The sequence below is a fragment of the Balaenoptera borealis genome (assembly GCF_965194805.1).
Source record: "Balaenoptera borealis genome assembly, chromosome: 16".
Taxonomy (NCBI): Eukaryota; Metazoa; Chordata; class Mammalia; order Artiodactyla; family Balaenopteridae; genus Balaenoptera; species Balaenoptera borealis.
Window position 1 is genome coordinate 80,718,033 of NC_138872.1, and position 21,648 is coordinate 80,739,680.

The following is a 21,648-nucleotide window of genomic DNA, read 5'->3' on the forward strand; positions in this document are numbered from 1 at the left end:
AGCAAAATGTTTTCTGTACTGCTAATAAAATGTAAAATTTAAGTCCTTTTTACTCTTCATCACGTCCTTTAAATTCTGTTTCTAGTATATGATTTGCAATTTATTTCACACACTACTATAGTTACACATGTACATCATTTAAATAAATAAGTAGTATATATGGGGGGTACAAATTCGAAATTTTTTACTGTTGGGGGACATGAACAAAAGTAGCTCAAAGACCACTCAGACCCGTGGGCTGCGTGCAAAGGATGGGCGTTGGAAGTGGATTCAAGTGGTGAGAGGTAATGGAGGCTTGGACTAGGGATGGCTGACGGGGTGAGTGGTCGAATTCGGGGTGCGTTCTGGAGGTGAGGTCAGCAGGACTTACTGACAGATCAGCTCTAAAGTGTGAGGGAGGGAAAGGCGAGCAAGCTGACTCCTGCCTTTGTGGCCGAAGCAACTCCGTGAATGGTGATGCCATTTACTTTCTGGGGTCGGGGGGAGGGGAGGCTGGGGGGGATCAGCTGCTCTCCTGTGCTCATGTGGAGTTTGAGAGTCTAACAGACATCAGGAGAAGCAGTAAGAACTACAATCCTGCAGCCTGTGGAACAAAAACCACATGCACAGAAAGATAGACAAGATGAAAAGGCAGAGGGCTATGTACCAGATGAAGGAACAAGATAAAACCCCAGAAAAACAACTAAATGAAGTGGAGATAGGCAACCTTCCAGAAAAAGAATTCAGGATAATGATAGTGAAGATGATCCAGGGCCTTGGAAAAAGAATGGAGGCAAAGATCGAGGCAAGAAATGTTTAACAAAGACCTAGAAGAATTAAAGAACAAACAAACAGAGATGAATGATACAATAACTGGAATGAAAAATACACTAGGAGGAATCAATAGCAGAATAACTGAGGCAGAAGAACGGATAAATGACCTGGAAGACAGAAGGGTGGAATTCACTGCTGCGGAACAGAATAAACAAAAAAGAATTTAAGGAAATGAAGACAGCCTAGGAGACCTCTGGGACAACATTAAACACAACAACATTCGCATTATAGGGGTCCCAGAAGGAGAACAGAGAGAGAAAGGACCCGAGAAAATATCTGAAAAGATTATAGTCAAAAACTTCCCTAACATGGGAAAGGAAATAGCCACCCAAGTCCAGGAAGCGCAGAGAGTCCCATACAGGATAAACCCAAGGAGAAACACGCCGAGACACATAGTAATCAAACTGACAAAAATTAAAGACAAAGAAAAATTATTCAAAGTAGCAAGGGAAAAACGACAAATAACATACAAGGGAACTCCCATAAGGTTAACAGCTGATTTCTCAGCAGAAACTCTACAAGCCAGAAGGGAGTGGCATGATATACTTAAAGTGATGAAAGGGAAGAACCTACAACCAAGACTACTCTACCCGGCAAGGATCTCATTCAGATTCAATGGAGGAATCAAAAGCTTTACAGACAAGCAAAAGCTAAGAGAATTCAGCACCACCAAACCAGCTCTACAACAAATGCTAAAGGGACTTCTCTAAGTGGGAAAGGTAAGAGAAGAAAAGGACCTACAAAAACAAACCCAAAACAATTAAGAAAATGGTCATAGGAACATACACATTGATAATTACCTTAAACATGAGTGGATTAAATGCTCCAACCAAAAGACACAGGCTTGCTGAATGGATACAAAAACAAGATCCATATATATGCTGTCTACAAGAGACCCACTTTAGACCTAGGGACACATACAGACTGAAAGTGAGGGGATGGAAAAAGATATTCCATGCAAATGGAAATCAAAAGAAAGCTGGAGTAGCAATACTCATATCAGATAAAATAGACTTTAAAATAAAGAATGTTACAAGAGACAAGGAAGGACACTACATAATGATCAAGGGATCAATCCAAGAAGAAGAGATAACAATTATAAATATACATGCACCCAACATAGGAGCACCTCAATACATAAGGCAACTGCTAACAGCTATAAAAGAGGAAGTCAACAGCAACACAATAATAGTGGGGGACTTTAACACCTCACTTACACCAAGGGACAGATCATCCAGACAGAAAATTAATAAGGAAACACAAGCTTTAAATGACACAATAGACCAGATAGATTTAATTGACATTTATAGGACATTCCATCCAAAAACAGCGGATTACACTTTCTTCTCAAGTGCACACGGAACATTCTCCAGGATAGATCACATCTTGGGTCACAAACCAAGCCTCAGTAAATTTAAGACAATTGCAATCATATCAAGCATCTTTTCTGACCACAACGCTATGAGATTAGAAATGAACTACAGGGAAAAAAACGTAAAAAACACAAACACATGGAGGCTAAACAATATGTTGCTAAATAACCAAGAGATCACTGAAGAAATCAAAGAGGAAATCAGAAAATACCTAGAGACAAATGACAATGAAAACACGATGATCCAAAACCTATGGGATGCAGCAAAAGCAGTTCTAAGAGGGAAGTTTAAAGCTATACAAGCCTACCTCAAGAAACAAGAAAAATCTCAAACAATCTAACCTTACACCTACAGGAACTAGAGAAAGAAGAACAAACACAACCCAAAGTTAGCAGAAGGAAAGAAACCATAAAGATCAGAGCAGAAATAAATGAAATAGAAACAAAGAAAACAATAGCAAAGATCAATAAAACTAAAAGTTGGTTCTTTGAGAAGATAAACAAAATTGATAAACCATTAGCCAGACTCATCAAGAAAATGACGGAGAGGACTCAAATCAATAAAATTAGAAATGAAAAAGGAGAAGTTACAACAGACACCGCAGAACTACAAAGCATCCTAAGAGACTACTACAAGCAACTCTATGCCAATAAAATGGACAACCTGGAAGAAATGGACAAATTCTTAGAAAGGTATAACATTCCAAGACTGAACCAGGAAGAAATAGAAAATATGAACAGACAAATCACAAGTAATGAAATTGAAACTGTGATTAAAAATCTTCCAACAAACAAAAGTCCAGGACCAGATGGCTTCACAGGTGAATTCTATCAAACATTTAGAGAAGGGCTAACACGCATCCTTCTCAAACTCTTCCAAAAATTGCAGAGGAAGGAACACTCCCAAACTCATTCTATGAGGCCACCATCACCCTGATACCAAAACCAGACAAAGATACTACAAAAAAAAAGAAAATTACAGACCAATATCACTGATGAATATAGATGCAAAAATCCTCAACAAAATACTAGCAAACAGAATCCAGCAACACATTAAAAGGATCATACACCATGATCAAGTGGGATTTACCCCAGGGATGCAAGGATTCTTCAGTATACGCAAATCAATCAATGTGATACACCATATTAACAAATGGAAGAATAAAAACCATATGATCATCTCAATAGATGCAGAAAAAGCTTTTGACAAAATTCAACACCCATTTATGATAAAAAGTCTCCAGAAAGTGGGCATAGAGGGAACCTACCTCAACATATTAAAGGCCATATACGACAAACCCACAGCAAACATCATTCTCAATGGTGAAAAACTGAAAGCATTTCCTCTAAGATCAGGAACGAGACAAGGATGTCCACTCTCACCACTATTATTCAACATAGTTTTGGAAGTCCTAGCCACGGCAATCAGAGAAGTAAAAGAAATAAAAGGAATACAAATTGGAAAAGAAGAAGTAAAACTGTCACTGTTTGCAGAGGACATGATACTATACATAGAGAATCCTAAAGATGCCACCAGAAAACTACTAGAGCTAATCAGTGAATTTGGTAAAGTTGCAGGGTACAAAATTAATGCACAGAAATCTCTTGCATTCCTATACACTAATGATGAAAAATCTGAAAGAGAAATTAAGGAAACACTCCCATTTACCATTGCAATAAAAAGAATAAAATACCTAGGAATAAACCTACCTAGGGAGACAAAAGACCTGAATGCAGAAAACTATAAGACACAGATGAAAGAAATTAAAGATGATACCAATAGATGGAGAGATATACCATGTTCTTGGATTGGAAGAATCAATATTGTGAAAATGACAATACTACCCAAAACAATCTACAGATTCAATGCAATCCCTATCAAATTACCAATGGCATTTTTTACAGAACTAGAACAAAAAATCTTAAAATTTGTATGGAGACACAAAAGACCCCGAATAGCCAAAGCAGTCTTGAGGGAAGAAAATGGAGCTGGAGGAATCAGACTCCCTGACTTCAGACTATACTACAAAGCTACAGTAATCAAGACAATATGGTATTGGCACAAAAACAGAAACATAGATCAAGGGAACAAGATAGAAAGCCCAGAGATAAACCCACGCACCTATGGTCAACTAATCTATGACAAAGGAGGCAAAGATATACAATGGAGAAAAGACAGTCTCTTCAATAAGTGGTGCTGGGAAAACTGGACAGCTACATGTAAAAGAATGAAATTAGAATACTCCCTAACACCCTACACAAAAATAAACTCAAAATGGATTAGTGACCTAAATGTAAGACCGGACACTATAAAACTCTTAGAGGAAAACATAGGAAGAACACTCTTTGACATAAATCACAGCAAGATCTTTTTTGATCCACCTCCTAGAGTAATGGAAATAAAAACAAAAATAAACAAATGGGACCTAATGAAACTTCAAAGCTTTTGGAAAGCAAAGGAAACCATAAACAAGACGAAAAGACAACCCTCAGAATGGGAGAAAATATTTGCAAACGAATCAATGGACAAAGGATTAATCTCCAAAATATATAAACAGCTCATGCAGCTCAATATGAAAAAAACGAACAACCCAATCCAAAAATGGGCAGAAGAGCTAAATAGACATTTCTCCAAAGAAGACATACAGATGGCCAAGAAGCACATGAAAAGCTGCTCAACATCACTAATTATCAGAGAAACGCAAATCAAAAGTACAATGAGGTATCACCTCTCACCAGTTAGAATGGGCATCATCAGAAAATCTACAAACAAAAACAAATGTCGTATATTAATGCATATGTGCGGAACCTAGAAAAATGGTACAGATGAACCGGTCTGCAGGGCAGAAACTGAGACACAGATGTAGAGAACAAACGTATGGACACCAAGGGGGGAAAGCAGCAGGGGGGTGGGGGTGGTGGTGTGATGAATTGGGCGATTGGGACTGACATGTATACACTGATGTGTATAAAATTGATGACTAATAAGAAACTGCTGTATAAAAAAATAAATAAAATTCAAAAATTCCAAAAAAAAAATAGACATCAGAGTCACCAAGGGAGAGTCTAGGGTGCCCCACACTCAGAGTCCTGCAGAGGGAGAGAGGGTCTGAGGAGGCACATAACCAGGGGGGAGGTGGGTTCTGCGGGCCCAGTGGACTCTCAGAGGAGAGAGTGGCCAGTGGAGAGAGATGTCACCCTCCGAGCACATGTATTTTCTCAGTGAAACACGAGGTGTGCAGAGATCAGGGTGGAAAGAAGGTGTGAAATAGCACCTGTAAGGGGGGTGGTGGCAATAAGGGTGGGGCCAGTCTGGGCTGTTCTGACTGTATGTAAACCAGTGCAGTGTGGTCCTGCAGGGACTTTGGGACACGGGTGAGGACGCCCTGGACCACCGTCACACCAACAGTCCCGGGGCAGGACATCCCGGGAGGAGGAAGAGGCGCTGCTGAACCGCACGGCAGGCAGCGGGGCTGAGGAGTGGGGCTCCGATTCCGTCGGGCCGTGGGGTGCCGGGGCGTGTGTGTGCAGGGGGGGCAGGCGGTGGTGGCTGCTTCTGTCGTGAGGACCGCAAAGAATGACCTCCCTGGACCCCAGCCCACGTGTGCACAGAGCCCCTGCCACCGGCCAGAGAGCGGATGGCACCGTGAGCGCCATCCCCGCAGTGACATCAGAGCGCGGCAGACGCTCCCCTCCGCCAGGGCACTCTAGGCTAATGTAATCATACGATTACATAATTAACCCAGCTGTCTCATTAAGAAAATCAACTGGAATTCAGGGCATAATTAGTCATACAGCAATTAGCATGCTGATGAGCAACTGATGAGAAGCTGTCTAGAGAGCGCGTGTGCCAGGACCACCCCAGTCACAGCAGAGGCAGGAAGACGCCCCCCCCACACCCCACACCCCCCGCCGGGCCACACCGAAAGCCAAGTCACCGAGTCACTTCCAGTGAGTTCTCCAGATGGCTCGGGGGGCCAGGACAGGAGGCCGGGGGAGAGCCCTGAAGGTGGGGCAGCAGGCGACTCAGACGCCCATCTTGTCAGGCTGGCCTTTCTTTAACACGTGTGGAGCTGCTTCCTCAGCCTGCAAACGATCGGCTCCTTGGGCCCCAGGTTTGTTTCAAGCTGGTCAAGGAGGGTGGAGAGGTTGCCGGCTTGTCTGGGTTGCAGTTACCCCAGCACTGGTCAGAGCGTGACTGTCCCTTGTCCCCCGTGGCTGCTCTGGACCAGCTCTGGTCCTGCAGCCCAGGAGAGGGGACAGGGGGGCACCTGCAACCCACAGTTTCATCCCACGGCCACGGCCCTGGTCCCTCTCTTGTCCGTTTTGGTGCTGGTGGTTGCTTCTCACGTGTGAATGAAGATGTTTCAGGAAGGTCAACTGAAAACATGCAAAGGGGGGCTCCGAGGTAAGAGTTCTCTCTGGAGGGACCTGGTCACCGGCAGCTGCCAACACCGGGCGACCAGAAGACACGGACTGGAGCAGCCTCACAGGAGCAGGCTGGGGCGGCCACATCGCACAGCCTTCAAAAATGCCACCAGGATGCATGCCGGTGAAAAGCTTGGTATGAGAAGCAAGGGATATTTCTAACTAATCACAAGATTTTGTCACTTTTTGCCAGGAGTGCTTACTACACAGCCTTGATCGGGGGACAGACGGGGAAGAAAGAAAAAGAATGGAAAGAACAGTGGTGTCTGGTTTTAACTGAGAGCGTGTCCTCACTTAAAACAGCTTGACAGGCACAAAGGACCGGCTCACTATTTCAGTCTTATGGAGAAACATTAAAAAGCAGCTCTCGGGACTTCCCTGGAGGTCCAGCGGTTAAGAATCTGCGCTTCCAATGCAGGGGGCGCAGGTTCGATCCCTGGTCGGGGAACTGACGTCCCATATGCCACGCGGTGCGGCCAAAAAAAGAGCAGCTCTCAAAACTGATGATGTCCCTCTTTACTTCTGGATCCTCAGATGCAAGGCTGATGGGGGCTGATGGGGATATTCTCCAGGAGAGAAGGTTTTCCTAAATCCCGACTGAAACTTCCGACCGCCCCTCAGCAGCACCCGGGAGCAGGGGCATCTTGGCGTGGGTGCTGAAAACGGAGCAGCCTACAAAACGGGCTCCCTTCTGCTGGTTCTCTTTCAAGGCTTCTGAAAACTAACACCTTCTCCTTCTGATCACAGGCCAGTTATCCGAGGGAAATGCAGTGAGCAGAGCCAGTCAGGAAACGCTGAGCGCCAGCGGAGTTTCACGAGTCCATGAATATTTTATATCACTGGTCATGGGCTCCCTTAGATTTAAATCTTAAAATCAATCCTTCTGGGCACTGCCTTTGTGTTTGAAGGGTTTGTGTCTGTAGGACCTAAACTACATCTTAGCAAGGAGTGAAAGATGACTCTGTTGTGGGGGGTGGGGGATGGGGGGCACCCAGAGAGAGAGAGGCCAGGAGGTGATGAGAACAAGCAGAGCCTCTTCCAATGGACTTGGCAGCCAGAGAACAGAAGTTCTGCAGCACCAATGCCCAGCTCACCAACCTTGTCTCCTTTCTAGGAACTTCCCCCAAAAATACCTTTGCCGAGATGCTTCTGGGACTGAAAAGGAACAGTTGTGTTTTATACCAATTATTAAGTGTGGACAAATACTCCACCGACTACTGCATACGGTCTTATCTGGAATCCATCGCTAAAGGCTATTCAGAAACTGAGACTGCAAGTTGAATATTTTACAAATTTATGCTTCCCCACACCCCCCCCCCCCGATTGTAGAGATAAAGACATGCTCATTGTCAAAAATCTGAAAAGTATCAAGAAGCAAGAGCAGGTCACCCACGCGAGGTGAATTCCCAGCAGATTATGCATACCGTGGTAATTTTGCTCAGAACGCAGTAAAATTCCAGTTATGCAAGGGCCTTTAAGAGGAGGTCATTCCAGAATTTTCCCAGCTATCTGAGAGGGTCACACTTTAAGACCCGAGACATTTATTTCTCCTTCCATTACAGTAAGGGAAGAAGGCTGCCTATTTCACCTGTTTAATTATGGGATATTCTCTCAAAGGCGCTGTACCGTCTCCCACCCCCCAAGTAGGAGCCACCTGAGGGAGGGCAGGGGCCACGTCTCAGCTGCATTTGCATCTTGGGTGCACGGTGCCGGGCCTGGCACCACAAGTGCTGGCCGAGGGAATGTGTGAGTATGATTTCTGAACAGCACACCTTGAACTGTTTCCTGCACAGCCAGGGTCACTGTGGCTGACAGCCACTGACCTCTGCTCTCACCCACAGACACAGACTCCAGTGAAGAAGGACGATGGTCTCCCGGTTAGGGAGTCCGTCGCCGAGGGCTCCCCATCCCGGGGGGCCTCGCCCAGGTGTCCTCAACCAAGTCACGTTGTTGGCAGATGCCTATGATGCTTTTCCTCATGTGAGTAGCCATTAGCAAATTAATTAATATAAATCTCAATCAGAGGTTATTAAAATTAAAAAATGTAAATATCTGCAAGTGTAAGGTATCGCTATGTTGATCATATAAATTACGATATAAAATCTGTGATAAGAATCACAGATGAAGCCATCTGGGTTAATGATGTAAAACTGTGACTTTATGAATCGAATCGTAGAACTACTTTCCTACTGCCATGATGTTGACGATAAAGGCAAAGACCACTTTCAACTAGAACAATGAGGGATGATAATCGAATTAGGGACAGGAGGCTAATTTGGCAAACTTCTTGTTGGTCTTCCTTTTAATTTTGTAAACCAGACGGAACCATGTAAACAATATTGCTACCAAAGACGGAGGAAGCACTGCTGCGTTAACTGGGCCCTGGGTTAGAGCCGTCCAAGTCTCCTTCCTCAAGCGTCTGTTCCTCTCCAACTTCACCCCCACCGGCCGAAACCAGGCGACCTCATCTCTCCCGCCCCACATCGCCTTGGACCCCTTTCCGATCTGTTTCCAAACTGCAGTCAGGATGACTTTTTTCTTTTAATTAATTAATTAATTAATTAATTACTTTTGGTTGTGTTGGGTCTCTGTTGCTGCGCGTGGGCCTTCCCTAGTTGCGGCGAGCGGGGGCTGCTGTTCGTAGCGGTGCGCGGGCTTGTCATTGCGGTGGCTTCTCTTGTTGTGGAGCATGGGCTCTAGGCGCGCGGGCTTCAGTAGTTGTGGCTCGCGGGCTCTAGAGCGCAGGCTCAGTAATTGTGGCACACGGGCTTAGGTGCTCCGCGGCATGTGGGATCTTCCCGGACCAGGGCTCGAACCCGTGTCCCCTGCACGGGCAGGTGGATTCTTAACCACTGCCACCAGGGAAGCCCCAGGATGACTTTTTTTATTATGCAAATCTGACCATGTCATTTCCCTGCTTAAAATTCATCAATGGTTTGTTAAAGTCCAGAATCCTTCGCATACCCTACCGGGCCCCTCCCTGCTGAGTCAGTGCATTCCCTTGACCTAGGCACGACCAGGAACAGGGCCCCTGCACTGCAGATGGTGTCCTGCTGTGGGTGATAACGGTACGTGGCCACTCTCGTCATTGCCCTCTCCTCCTCCTGCTCCCTGGGCTCACAGCCGCCTCCGACCCTGCCCCATCCTACCCCACCTACACACTCGTGCCCAGTGGGCTCTGCCTTCCAAGCACTTATCACACCTAAAATTCAATCATTATCTGTGTGATGACTTTTTTTTTTTTTGGCCGTGCTGCGTGGCCTGTGGGAATCTTAGTTCCCCGACCAGGGATGGAACCCGTGCCCCCTGCATTGGAAGCACGAAGTCTTAACCACTGGACCGCCAGGGAAGTCCCTGTGTGAAGACTTTTGGATGCCCACATTCTCACCAGACTCGAGTCCATGAGAACAGGAAGCTGTCGGTGCCATCCCTGGCACTCAGCAGGGTTCCTGAGACACAGCAGGGGGGACAGGTGCTGGCCTGGTAGCCCCACAGAGCCGAGGGTCACAGCAGTGGGGAAGGAGAGCGTGCTTTGGTTGAAGTGGCAGGATATTTCTGATAAAAAGCATCTTAAAATACCCTCAAAACTGATGAGGGAATGAGGAGCGATCTGCTGACAAGTGAGAAAGAGGTAAACATGGGGTCTTAACTATGGCAACTGTTCAGAGGATGCATCAGGACAATGTCTTTAAATGTTTACTCAGTGTCTTTAATCTGAAGGAGACTTTTGGAAGGAGAAATAACACTACTTGGGATTTTTAGACGTGGAAGATGAGAAGAGGGAGGAGCTGGGTGACCCCACTGTTTCTTTTGCCTTGAACAATGGAGTCGCACCACCGGGGGAAGGAAAGGGCTGGGGTGGAGGGGGGTCCCCTGCTCCACGCTCGGGGCTGGGTGTGTAAAGCTTGGGATGCCAGCCGGACAGCTACTCAACCCAACACAGATTCTGGACGCCAGTACTGGCCACCAAAACCCAAGGCCTCTAAAGCACACGTGCTGGTTTGATGAACCCCGAATGCTAAGCGTCATATAAATGTCTCTGCAGGCAGGCAAATCTTTACAGAGTGACAGCAAAGCAAAAGGAGAGTTCAGAGAGCTAGTAAACTGCTCCATCTCCAGGAAAGATACATTCTGTTCTCTCGTAACTTAGGTGGTTATATGCGCCAGAGGGCTCTTCCCCAACGGCAAGCTGTCAATCTCAGGATAGGTTCAATGCGAACAACTACAGTGCGATACCGATAAACCTCAGGAAGCATCCTGAAGAAATAATTTGACCCATTAATTTAATCATTCATTCGACAAATATTTATCGAGTTTCTGCTACGTGACAGGCGCCGGGGTAGACACCAGGCACATAATCAGGGACGAGACCACCCTGCCCCAGTCTCTGCCCAGCCAGGAAGGAAAAGAGCTGAGTAGCAAGTACAGTAAGTCCCCTACCTACGAACCTTCGAGTTGCGAACTTTCAAAGATGCGAACGTGCCCCTGTATGCCAGCTGTTGTACTGTACTTGTGTACTTTTCAAGGGACTGTAAGATTAAAAATGGTTTCTTTTACTTTTTGTGTTTGTTTTTTACGTATTATTTGTGTGAAAAGTATTATAAACCGATTACAGTACAGTACTATATAGCCGATTGTGTTAGTTGGGTACCTAGGCTAACTTCGTCGGACTTATGAACAAACTGGATTTATGAACGTGCTCTCGGAACAGAACTCGTTCGTATGTAGGGGACTTACTGTAGTTATAACAAAGGTAAACAGACCCAGGGTGTGGGGAGCGGGGTGTGTGTGCGCGCGAAGGGCACACCTAGGCCGGACCTGGGAGGTCAAGAAGCAGCGTCTCAACAAGTCAATCTGGAGGAGCTGGAAGAGATCAGCTCCGAATGGGCTGGGCCTGCCCACGGCGAGGAGAAGGACCCATTCCTGCTGGCAGGAAGCCTGGCATCGCCACACTGTGGACACGGGAGAGGTGGCCTGAACCGCAGAGTGGAGGGCGGAGGTTGGGATGGAGAGAAGTGGATGGAATCGAGGACCTTCTGGGGGTAGGACGGCCAGGGCTTGTTGACCCAGTGCTCTGGCGTGAGCAGCTGGGTGGCAGGTGGTGTCACTCGCCAAGAGAAGGAGACTGTTTCCTCTGGACACCCTGGGTCATTTCAGGTGCCCCTCAGTCAGTCCAGCGGGGATGTCCAGGAGGATATACAGGCTGACACTCAGGGGCGAGAACCGAACTACTGAACTGAAACAAAGCTCCAAGAGCCACCAGCGTGACCCCTGGTGCATTCCGCTGCCAAGGACCCTGGGTGGCTCTGGGTGAACAGCCTCATGTCACATGTCAACAGCTGTGCTATGCCAGGCCCTACTCCAGGTGCTAGGCACAGAGCGATCAAGCAAAACTGTCCTCAGAGAGCTTTCATTCTAGTAGGACCAGCAGATAAGGAACAAGAAAACACACAGGTAAGTAAAATGTCCAAAAGTGTGGCAGCGGTGGTGGTGATGTGGTAGGGCTGGCTGGTCACCTCTTCCCGGGCTCCTGGAGCTGGGCCACATGGCCAAAATACCCTTCCCATTATTTCCAAGAGCTTCCTCTATTTTCCTGAGATAGCATAAGTTGTTATTTCTTGAAACCAGAACTCGACACACCCCACCTACATTTCTGGATTCAGCTGGATTGAAGCCTGGAGCACACAGACAGTTAAGGCCCCCCGAGTCTCCCCAGCTGTGTGACTGACCGTCAGTAAATGCACTGCTATTGACCAGGCCCTTCCTGTAAGCCTCAGCCACACGATTACTTCATCTGAGCGATAAGCGGACTTCAAAACACAGGTTGAGGGCTCCAAGCTCCATTCCTGCTTTTCAAGTAGTTGTTAGATGTGTCAGACCACAGTGTTTGTAAGAGAAATACCTGGGAGGTGGGTAAAAGTGATCTACGTGGTGTGCAAATGTACTCTGATTAACTCATTATTACAGACAACGTCAAACATTATTCGCCCCCACCACCTGAAATTAAAACTGCCAGCCATAAATGATAATTACAAAGAAAATCACCAGTATAAGGAAAATGCTGACGGGATAACATTAAGTGAAAAAAGCAGACTATAACTATACAGTCATGTTATGATCAGAGTTCCATAAAAATTATATACGTATATGAAGAAGGACTGCTCAGGCAAAGAGGAGTGTTGATGAGAAGAGTGGTCTCGTTTTTGTCTGTAAGAAGTCAAGATGGAAAATAACTGCAGAAGAAGAAACCCAACGACTCGTTCAAGTGGCTTCCCAGTGGAGAAACCTCACTAAGGGAAAACCCAGAGACAAATCAGACTTTTAAAAAGAGTGTAGATTATCTAGAAAACAGTAGCTGCAGGCTCTCTGGGTCTCTGGCAAAGGCAAAATAAACCAGGCCCCTTTCAACTAAGTCACCAACACAAAACTAGCACTTGCACAAGAAAATGCAAGTGGGTCCACCAAACTGCCAGAGCCTGAGAAAGAGAGCCCTGAATGATCCATTTATTGTGAAGGAGCCTCCACATGAGCCTCAGTCAGAGTATTCAGGAAACCCCTAGGTGGACACAAACTCTTGCAGAAAATCAAAGGGCTAGAATTTGGAACTAAGAGTGGGGTAAGCTCATAAGATAGCAAAAGGTTAGAACAAAGACAACCCCTCTCCATCACTAGGCTGTTCCCCTACCTTATTCCATTTTACAGATGAGAAAACTGAGGTTCAGAGAGGGAAAAGGGATGTGACCAAGACCTCACAACAAGGCCCTGGCAGGAGAATCTGGATCTCCCTACCCCCGTCCGAAGTGTCTAATGTACTTTCTGCTGTCCGTAGCTTGGTGCGGCCTCTGTTAACCCCGGCTCCCAGAGGGGACAGCAAAGCCCTCAGTGGACCTGAATTAGAATACAATACAGAAACAAAGGAGACTTGTTTCTGCTTTGCTTTGTTAAAGCAGTTCTAGTAATATCAGTGACGCACAGAGGATTCCTAATGAGGGCAAGTGCACAGCTCTAATGGGTGGGGAGGGGAGGGTGGTGGTAACTGGGTTTCCTTGGTCAGCACAAGATGACATTCAAGTGGCTAATTTTCAGATCTGAGTCTTTTCAGGACTGAGTTGGGACCCATGTGATCGTGTCCATCACCTCCCCACGGATCAGGTGAGTGGACCACCTGAGAACAGAGGATCGATGGGACCAGTGGGTGCTCTAAATTCTGCCTCACTTTTCTAGAATAAGGAATGGGGAGCCATTATCTCTCTGAATGCATAGCAAGCATTATTAAAATTTTAACTCTTTAGTTCCTTCAAAAGAAAAAACAACCCATATATACTGTAGTTAAATGGGCTACCGCTTGCCCTTGGATATTAAGTGAAAGACTTGGCCAGAGGCCACTGATTCCCTGGATGACCTGGGAGGGGAGCAAGGCATTCCAGGTGCCCTATCAGGGCCATTCCTGAACGTGGAATTGGTCAGCCCAGAACCGTGAATATCCAGGACGTCTGCATAGCGCACACACGGGTTCTCTTTCTTCTCTGTGAAACGTGCAGCATTTTAAACCAAAGCTAAAGGTAGCCCCACAGGTCTGAGTTTCTGCATTTCCAAAGGCATCAACTGGAGGCAACTCTATTACTTCAGCAAATACGCATCTGATTTCCATACTCATCCCAAGTCTGGGTTTTGGAGAATTCACATTCCCAGAACTCCCCAGTTTCCTGGGGAAGTTGCCTTAGGGAGGCTGAGAAGAATCAGCCAGAAGCCCACTGACTCACCAGACACAATGCCCGCAGGTGGGCTACAAGCGCTGGGCTTACCTGGAACATCAATCAATCTCTTGTAGACATTCAAGAAGGCTGCCTCAGCTTCTTTGCTTCTTTTACTCAGTGCATCAATCTGAAAAGGAATGGGAGAAAGAAAAGAAAAACAAAGAGCTCAAAATTTGTCAAGAGGTAATTTAAAAATCATTACACGTCAAATGGAAGTCTGATTGCTCCATGTAAATGCCGGACAGCTGGGCCTTCAACCTCTTAAACGTCTGCAAACATGCGAGAGGGAGGCAACCCACGTGGGCCTGCCCGTGAGGGGGAGCGAGGTAAGAGCGGTCCCATCGCTTGATGGAGTGGGGACTCTCCACGGAGAATGTGGTCTCTTTCCTTCTTCCACCAGTGTAGACTATGAGCTGACCACATGCCAGACGCTGTGCCGGAGGCGGGACACAGAGGGACAGCCCTCAGCCCCAGGGGCTCGGGGTCCAGTAGGGGAACAGGTTATGTGAATGACTAGGGAAATCCCAGCCGGGAAAGTGCTCGGTAAGCACAGCCGTGGGGACACCGAGAAGGGGACGTCAAGCAAGAAAGCAGGTGACATTTGAGCAGAGTCCTCAAGAGCAGCTCACCAGGTGAAGAGGTGACACGAAAGGGGAGGAACACATTCAAACACCAAAGTTCTGAAACCTGGGGGTCCTTAGGTCCTCTTTAAGAATTTTAGGAAAGCCGGGGCTTCCCTGGTGGTGCAGTGGTTAAGAATCCGCCTGCCAATGCAGGGGACACGGGTTCGAGCCCTGGTTCGGGAAGATCTCACATGCCGCGGAGGAACTAAGCCCGTGTGCCGCAACTACTGAGCCCACGTGCCACAACTACTGAAGCCCGCGCGCCTAGAGCCCGTGCTCCGCAACAAGAGAAGCCACCACAATAAGAAGCCCTTGCACCGCAGCGAAGAGTGGCCCCCGCAAACCGCAACTACAGAAAGCCCACGCGCAGCAACGAAGACCCAAAGCAGCCAAAAATTAAAATAAAATAAATTTTAAAAAAAGGAATTTTATGAAAGCCAAGGACCCTCTCCTAGAAACACACACACACAGGGTTACACACTCTACTTTAGGACACTCATGTGTCCACGTGTGTTCTGTCCATAGAATCCAGATTAAGAACTGTGGATAGGGCTGTAACCCCAGGGAATGTGGGGCTGCTCGGGGGGCGGGGGGGGTGTGGACATGGATACATGGGTGTGAGACTGGATAGGTGAGGGGGTCGGTGCTGGTGGAGGAGGATGACCTTCACCGTCTGGGCCTGAGTCAGAGTGGAAGGAGGACAGGAGGGGCCAGGCAGGAGGCGACCATTCCTAGGTTGTTGCCGCTGCCCTGGTGAGAACGTGCAGGGCAGTGGCGCTGGGGACTGAGGGAAAGAGGCCAAGCAGAGAGATTAGGTCCAGCTGAGCTGATGTGAGACATGGAGGGTCCAGGTGAGTTAAGGACGGTGCCCAGGTTTCTAGCTCAGGCAACGGCGCGTTCCTATGACGGTGGCCAGGATCAGTGTGTCTCATAAACAAACCCAGCTGAGCTGGCTTCCCTCCAGTGAAAAGTCTCTTCATCAAAGAAGGGTGACGCGTCCCAAGCAAGCTGGACACACATCCAAAGAGGCTTCTGTGGTTGGATGGACTCAGTATGTATTTTGCTCCCATAACATGCTTGCTGAGACAACAGATCACTTTTTACCCCTGAAGCGTGCAAGATTCTACATGCACGGAGTTCACGTTGGCTCAGGAAAAGGACACTAAATTATATATTCCTCTGTCCCCTCACAGAATTATACTCTGTCTCCAACGTTATTAAAGAGGCAAAAGAAGTGGCGTAATTACAGGGCCTCTCACCTGAGCCAACCAACAATTTGTTAAGGTCTGAGAGAGGTGATCTGATTAAGGATGGGAAGACCCTGGGGAGGGGGACACAAAGGCTGTGGGAAGGGGAGCCGGGCAGGTCTCAGGAAATCCAATACAGAGCAAAAAAGGGCAATGCATGCATTTCCAACTTCTACCAAGTTGTGCTAGAAAATTCCTACTTGAAGTCAGTCGCCGAGAACTCAGACACGTTCCCCCCACGCCCCCGATAAAATAAGCTTGTGATTTAGGTGTTGGGCATGTTTTCTGAATAATCCACAAGGACTACTTAGAAACGATAAGATGGCTGGCTATTTTTAAAATATTCTTTTTCTTTTCCCCTCTGATTCTTAGCAGTTCATGCTCATTGCACAATTAGAAATATATCAAAAACTAAAGAGAAAATTAACACCGTAATTCTGCCATTCACCAGTGGAAGTCATGCCTCTGTCTGTAGTTCCCTTTAATTCTGAATGAAATGTAGGCATGTAGGCAAACTATAGAGACAGTAGATTAGTGGTTGTCTAGAGTTGGGGACCGGGAGGATGACGGCTAAGGGGTGTGGGTTTCTTTCTGGGGTGAGGAAAAGTTCTACAATTGATCGGGACTGCAGTAAAAGTCAATGAACTGCCGAGTTCAAATGGGTGAATTATATGGTATGTGAGTTACATCTCAATAAAGCTGTCACAAATGTCTGCGTGTATATTTGAAATCAAACCATATGGAAAATTTTGTACTGTGCTTTCATGAACATATAAAGTCTTTCCAAATGTCTATTACAAAATTTGGAAAATGTCTTAATAGTATTATTTCAACTGTACCTAACCACCACCTACATAGATGTTGTGAGTAAAACTGGATATTTGGAGTTGCCTTTCCAGACGTCTGGAGCTTTCCATGAGCTCCGGGCCTTTCTGCCACCTCCTGAGAGAGGTGCCCCCGGGCAGCAGTCTGCCCAGGAAGCAGGACAGAGGCCCTGGTGGCTCTCTGCACCTCTCAACACCCAGAGGGTTCTCTGCTCGGCTCCGGATCTGCCTAGGGAGGGCCCCCCGCTTCCTAGGGATTCTGAGTCCACAAAGGCGGCTACCTCTAGAGTGGGCAGAGGATGGGATCTGGAAGGATCCTGAACACTGTCTTCTCTCTCCCTTATGGGTTGTTGAGGGGGGACGTGGGATTGGCAATCTACACAACACACTTGGGACTGTTACAGATTGCACTGTGCCCCTGCCCTGAAAGTCCTAACCCTCAGTACCTGTGAATGTGGCTTTGTTTGGAAATGGGGTCTTGGCAGATGACAAAGCTAAGATGAGGTCCTTAAGGGGAGCCCTAATGCAACAGGACCTGTCCTTATAAAAAGGGGAAATTTGGACACAGAGACAGTCACGCACACAGGAGAACCCCATGTGGACGTGAAGGCGAGGATTGGGGTGATGCACCTACAAACCAAGGAACGCCAGAGACGGCCAGCAAACCTTCAGAAGCCAGGGGAGGGGCCTGGAACAGACCCCTCACAGTCCTCAGAAGGAACCAGCCCTGCCGATGCCTTGATCTTGGCCTTCTGGTCTCCAGACTGTGAGAAGTAAACATGTGCTGTTTAAGCTGCTCAGTTTGCGGTACTTGGTTGCGGCAGCTCTAGCAAATTAGTATGGGAACCATGAATCTGCGTCGTCTTCCCATCCCCCTTCCACAGACGCAAGAACATTCAACCGAGTCCTGAGAGAACAAGGCCAGGTTGCTGAGTTTAACTCATTAGGCAACTGGACTGAGGTTTCTTAAGGGAGGTGATGAGAAGTCCACGCGTGGGTGAGTTGCTCCTTGATGAGGTCTCCTGAGCCTCCTTCTGAGGTTTCCAAACCCGGAAGAATTTGTTGATTCTGGTGATTTTGAGACTTTCTCTGCTCGCTCACTCTTTCGACTCCCCCCCACGGCCTCTGCCCTTGTCCAAGACCAGGCCTCGGGCTCTGAGTTTTGGTCTGTCCTCTCCCTTTCCCAGCCCTACCTTTGCTGGGGTGGGCCTACCCTAGAAGGCCTAACCAAGCTTCCAGAGCCAGTGCACGTCTCATTGGCCCCAGGATGCGTGTGCCGGGTTCCCCTGGGGCCAGGCTGGCCGGCCTTGCAGGGTCCAGGGCTGGGCGGGTGGGTGAGCTCCCGCGGGTGAAGCACTCAGTGCCTAGCGCAGGGAAGTAGGGCCCTGTCTGTCCTCCTTATCCTTCAGTGAGGGAGGAAAGAGATGGGGTCATCTTCATCCTCACGCCCTCTGCGCCCGCCTTGGAGCCAGGACTCGGCATGGCACCCCCTCACACGGGGGGAGAGGTTTGTGAATGAGAAGAGGTTGGGGGTGAGGCACAGATGGTTGTAAGTCGGATCCTAGGTTAGACATTCTGGCTACTTAACGTGCAAAGATAACCCGAGGGAGAGATCCTTTCTACCATCCCCACACCCGCAAGGCCACTGTGAGGGGCGGCAAAGGACAGAGGGGCTGCTGGTGGCGGAGCTGGGACAGATCTGGAGAAGCTCTGACGGCGCTCAGGCCCTGGGTAAAACCTGTTCTGCTCTGGGGATCGACCTCACCTCCTGCCACGCCTCACACTCCAGCCACGCCCGGCTACTCCCTGTTCCCTGAATACACGAGAGCGATTTCCCCGCAGCCTGGAAGGCGCCTCCTTGGAATGTTCCTCTGATCCTTCAGGCTCAGCTGATCCAGCTCTGGGCTGCCGGCCACTCCCGTCACCATATGGGATTGCCCGGAAGGTCCAGGACTGCAGACAAGGCTCCGCTGGGAGATCTTAGATTCCTTGAGAGCCCACCCTAGGCTTTCCTCCCTACGACCAGTACACAGTAGGTGTTTAATACATTTTTATTGTGTGAATGAAAATTTACCTAAATTGGTCAACTGTTCTACCTGCAGAAGTGAGCAAATGGTTACGGGATGCAGTTTTAAGTCTTTATGAAAATGCTCAACACGTAGAGTTCTTTGATTTTTGGCGTGTGTTTCACGTGCTCCTATGATGACAGCCACTTGGCTGAGGCCAGCGCACGGGAGGCCTCCTTCCCCACCGCGCATGCCTGGCGAGCCCTGGCCAGCCTCCTGCAGGGAGCTCCGTGTCCCCACTCTACGGAGAGGCCCAGTGCTTCTATCATGAGTTTCCTGGATCCAACAGTTACCCTTTCAACAACATCACTTTTATAATGCGGAGTTTGGTTTTTCTGTAATAAGGATGAAAATTCAAAATAAAGGTCTACAGAAAGCTATCTTATTCCAAATCTCAATCAATATTTGCTTCCAATAGGATGAAAAGTTAGAGACCAGGGTTAGAGGCCAAGTTCACGGAAATCGACTGCAAGGCCCCCGAGATTTAGAAGGGGTGAGGGAGCACCTGACCATTCGGGAGCCAGCAGAACTGCGCTGTGGGGCTTGGGGCATTGTGTGGAGTATAAGTCACTGCCCCCTCCCTGTGAGGGCATCGCATGTCTCTGCCCACTGCCACGTGACTTGGGGGGGCTTCCCGGCCCACGGGTGGCAGACTCGACTACGTGGAATATAAGGGGTGGTGCCACACACTTTGAGCGTAAGATTTAAGAGTGTGTGTGCGGTTCAGCTCTGGTGCACTCTCTTTCTCTGCCGTGAGAATGGCGTGACCTTAGAGGAGCCGCTTCTTCCACTGGGATCTCTGAGTAAAGACAACACATGGTTCCAGAGCCATCCCGCCAACCCACAGCCCACATGTAACATGAATGAGAAATCGTCTCTTGTTGCCATTAGCCACTGAGATCTAGGGTTGCTTGTTACTGCAGCGCGATCCAGCAAAGAGGCCTATTACAAGTCCTAACAGGTGATCACATCTCTAGGATGACAGCACAAAGTAAAAATAAAGAATAAACGACCAATATCGTGAGGGCCAAAGGATTTCTCTTTGTCTGCTGTGAAGCTTGATTGTTTATCTTTGCCAGGGGCAGGGCAGGGGGGAAGATGGTATGTGATCAAGGAAGAAAGGGCACAGGATTTAAAATCAGAAAAATGGATTTAAGACATGGCTCTATCATGCGGTTTGGAATACTGGGCCAGCTACATACCCTATGCCTCTATGAATTTCACTTTCTATGTGTCTAGGAAAAGATACTGATGAGAATACCTGCCTTGTAGGAACCCTAAGAGAATCGAATGAGACAGAAGATGTGACAACAGTGCAGAGCTAGTCGCAAGCTGGTTTTCAGCGTTGGTGATAATTACTGACCCATGCTGTATTTAGGAGGAGAAACAGCATACAAATATCAACTAAATTAAGCACCAAAATTTCAGGGGGTTCAAGGAGAATTCACAAAGCATTAGTTTTGGTACGAAAGAAATCACCACTTTTAGAAGAATTAGCCTGTTAAGACCGCCTCTTACACAGCATTTCCAGAGGGTTGCTGCAACATTCAGAGGCTTGGTTATGTCTTAAATGACATTCCCTGCAGAAACTCCCCCACCCACCTATAACTCAGAACATGAATGGGTTTGAGGCTTTGGGGTTTGTTACTGGAATTTTCAGCAGGAGTCTCCAGTTCTCTGTAGAGGAAGGAAATGTGGGGAGATCAAATACAAGCCTGAATTTTAACTGGAAGATGTTTTGTTTAGAACTGAGAAAAGGATCAAATAGTGTAATATTGACAGATGTGTAGATCCTCCTCCTTCTCTTCCAGCCTCGACCACTGGTCAGTCAAGAAGTCCTGCTCACCTGGCCTTAGAAATCAATTTCAGAATTAAAGTCTCTTTCCCTCCCTTGATGCTTCAGCCTTAATTGAAGCCCCCACCCCATGACTTCCAGTTTGGACACTGCAGACCAGTACTCAGAGGATCTCCCCGACGGCGGCCTCTCCTTGCCGTGGAGCGTGAGGCGTCCTCCACGGTGGCCTTGGATCATCGCCCCAGAGCCCAGAAGGAACACGCAGCCGCCCTGCCCTAACGGCTTCTCCTGGCTCCCCGACTACAATCCACACTCCTTGGGCTGGGCTTCCAGAACCCTTCCCAACACGGCCCTTGTTTACGCTGCCAACTTCACCTCCCACCAAGTCCCACCACTGCCCATGCTTCTCCACACCAGGCCTCGCCCTCCCGCCAAGGCCCTGCCCCTTCACCCGCCGGTCTTCATACCCTAGGTCCTCCACCTGGAACGTTCTTCACCCCAGGCACGGGGGACCCAGTTCTCCCTTCATGGGTTGGCCTATGTGACATCTCCTCTGTGGGGTCCTCCCGACTTCCCCAGACACGGCTGGTCGCCTGGCTCTTGTGCCACCTGAGCTTGTTGTGAATCCCTCTCTGCCCACTTCCCGCACCGAGCGACGAGGCCTCCCATCTGAGAGCTTCCTTTCCACCACCCTGTGGTCTGTCCCAGGCCAGGCCAGCGTCA

The 21,648-nt window shown here is 48.0% G+C and overlaps 1 protein-coding gene across 16 annotated transcripts in view; it reads right to left on the reverse strand.

Moving 5' to 3' along the window:
- CUX1 (cut like homeobox 1) overlaps positions 1–21,648 on the reverse strand; it is a 368,426-nt gene that overhangs the window by 154,795 nt on the left and 191,983 nt on the right. For all 16 annotated transcript variants that reach the window (XM_082361262.1, XM_082361261.1, XM_082361260.1 and 13 more), the window contains exon 4: positions 14,419–14,497. In XM_082361262.1, the coding sequence (XP_082217388.1) occupies positions 14,419–14,497 (79 nt within the window). The remainder of the gene's footprint in view (positions 1–14,418; positions 14,498–21,648) is intronic.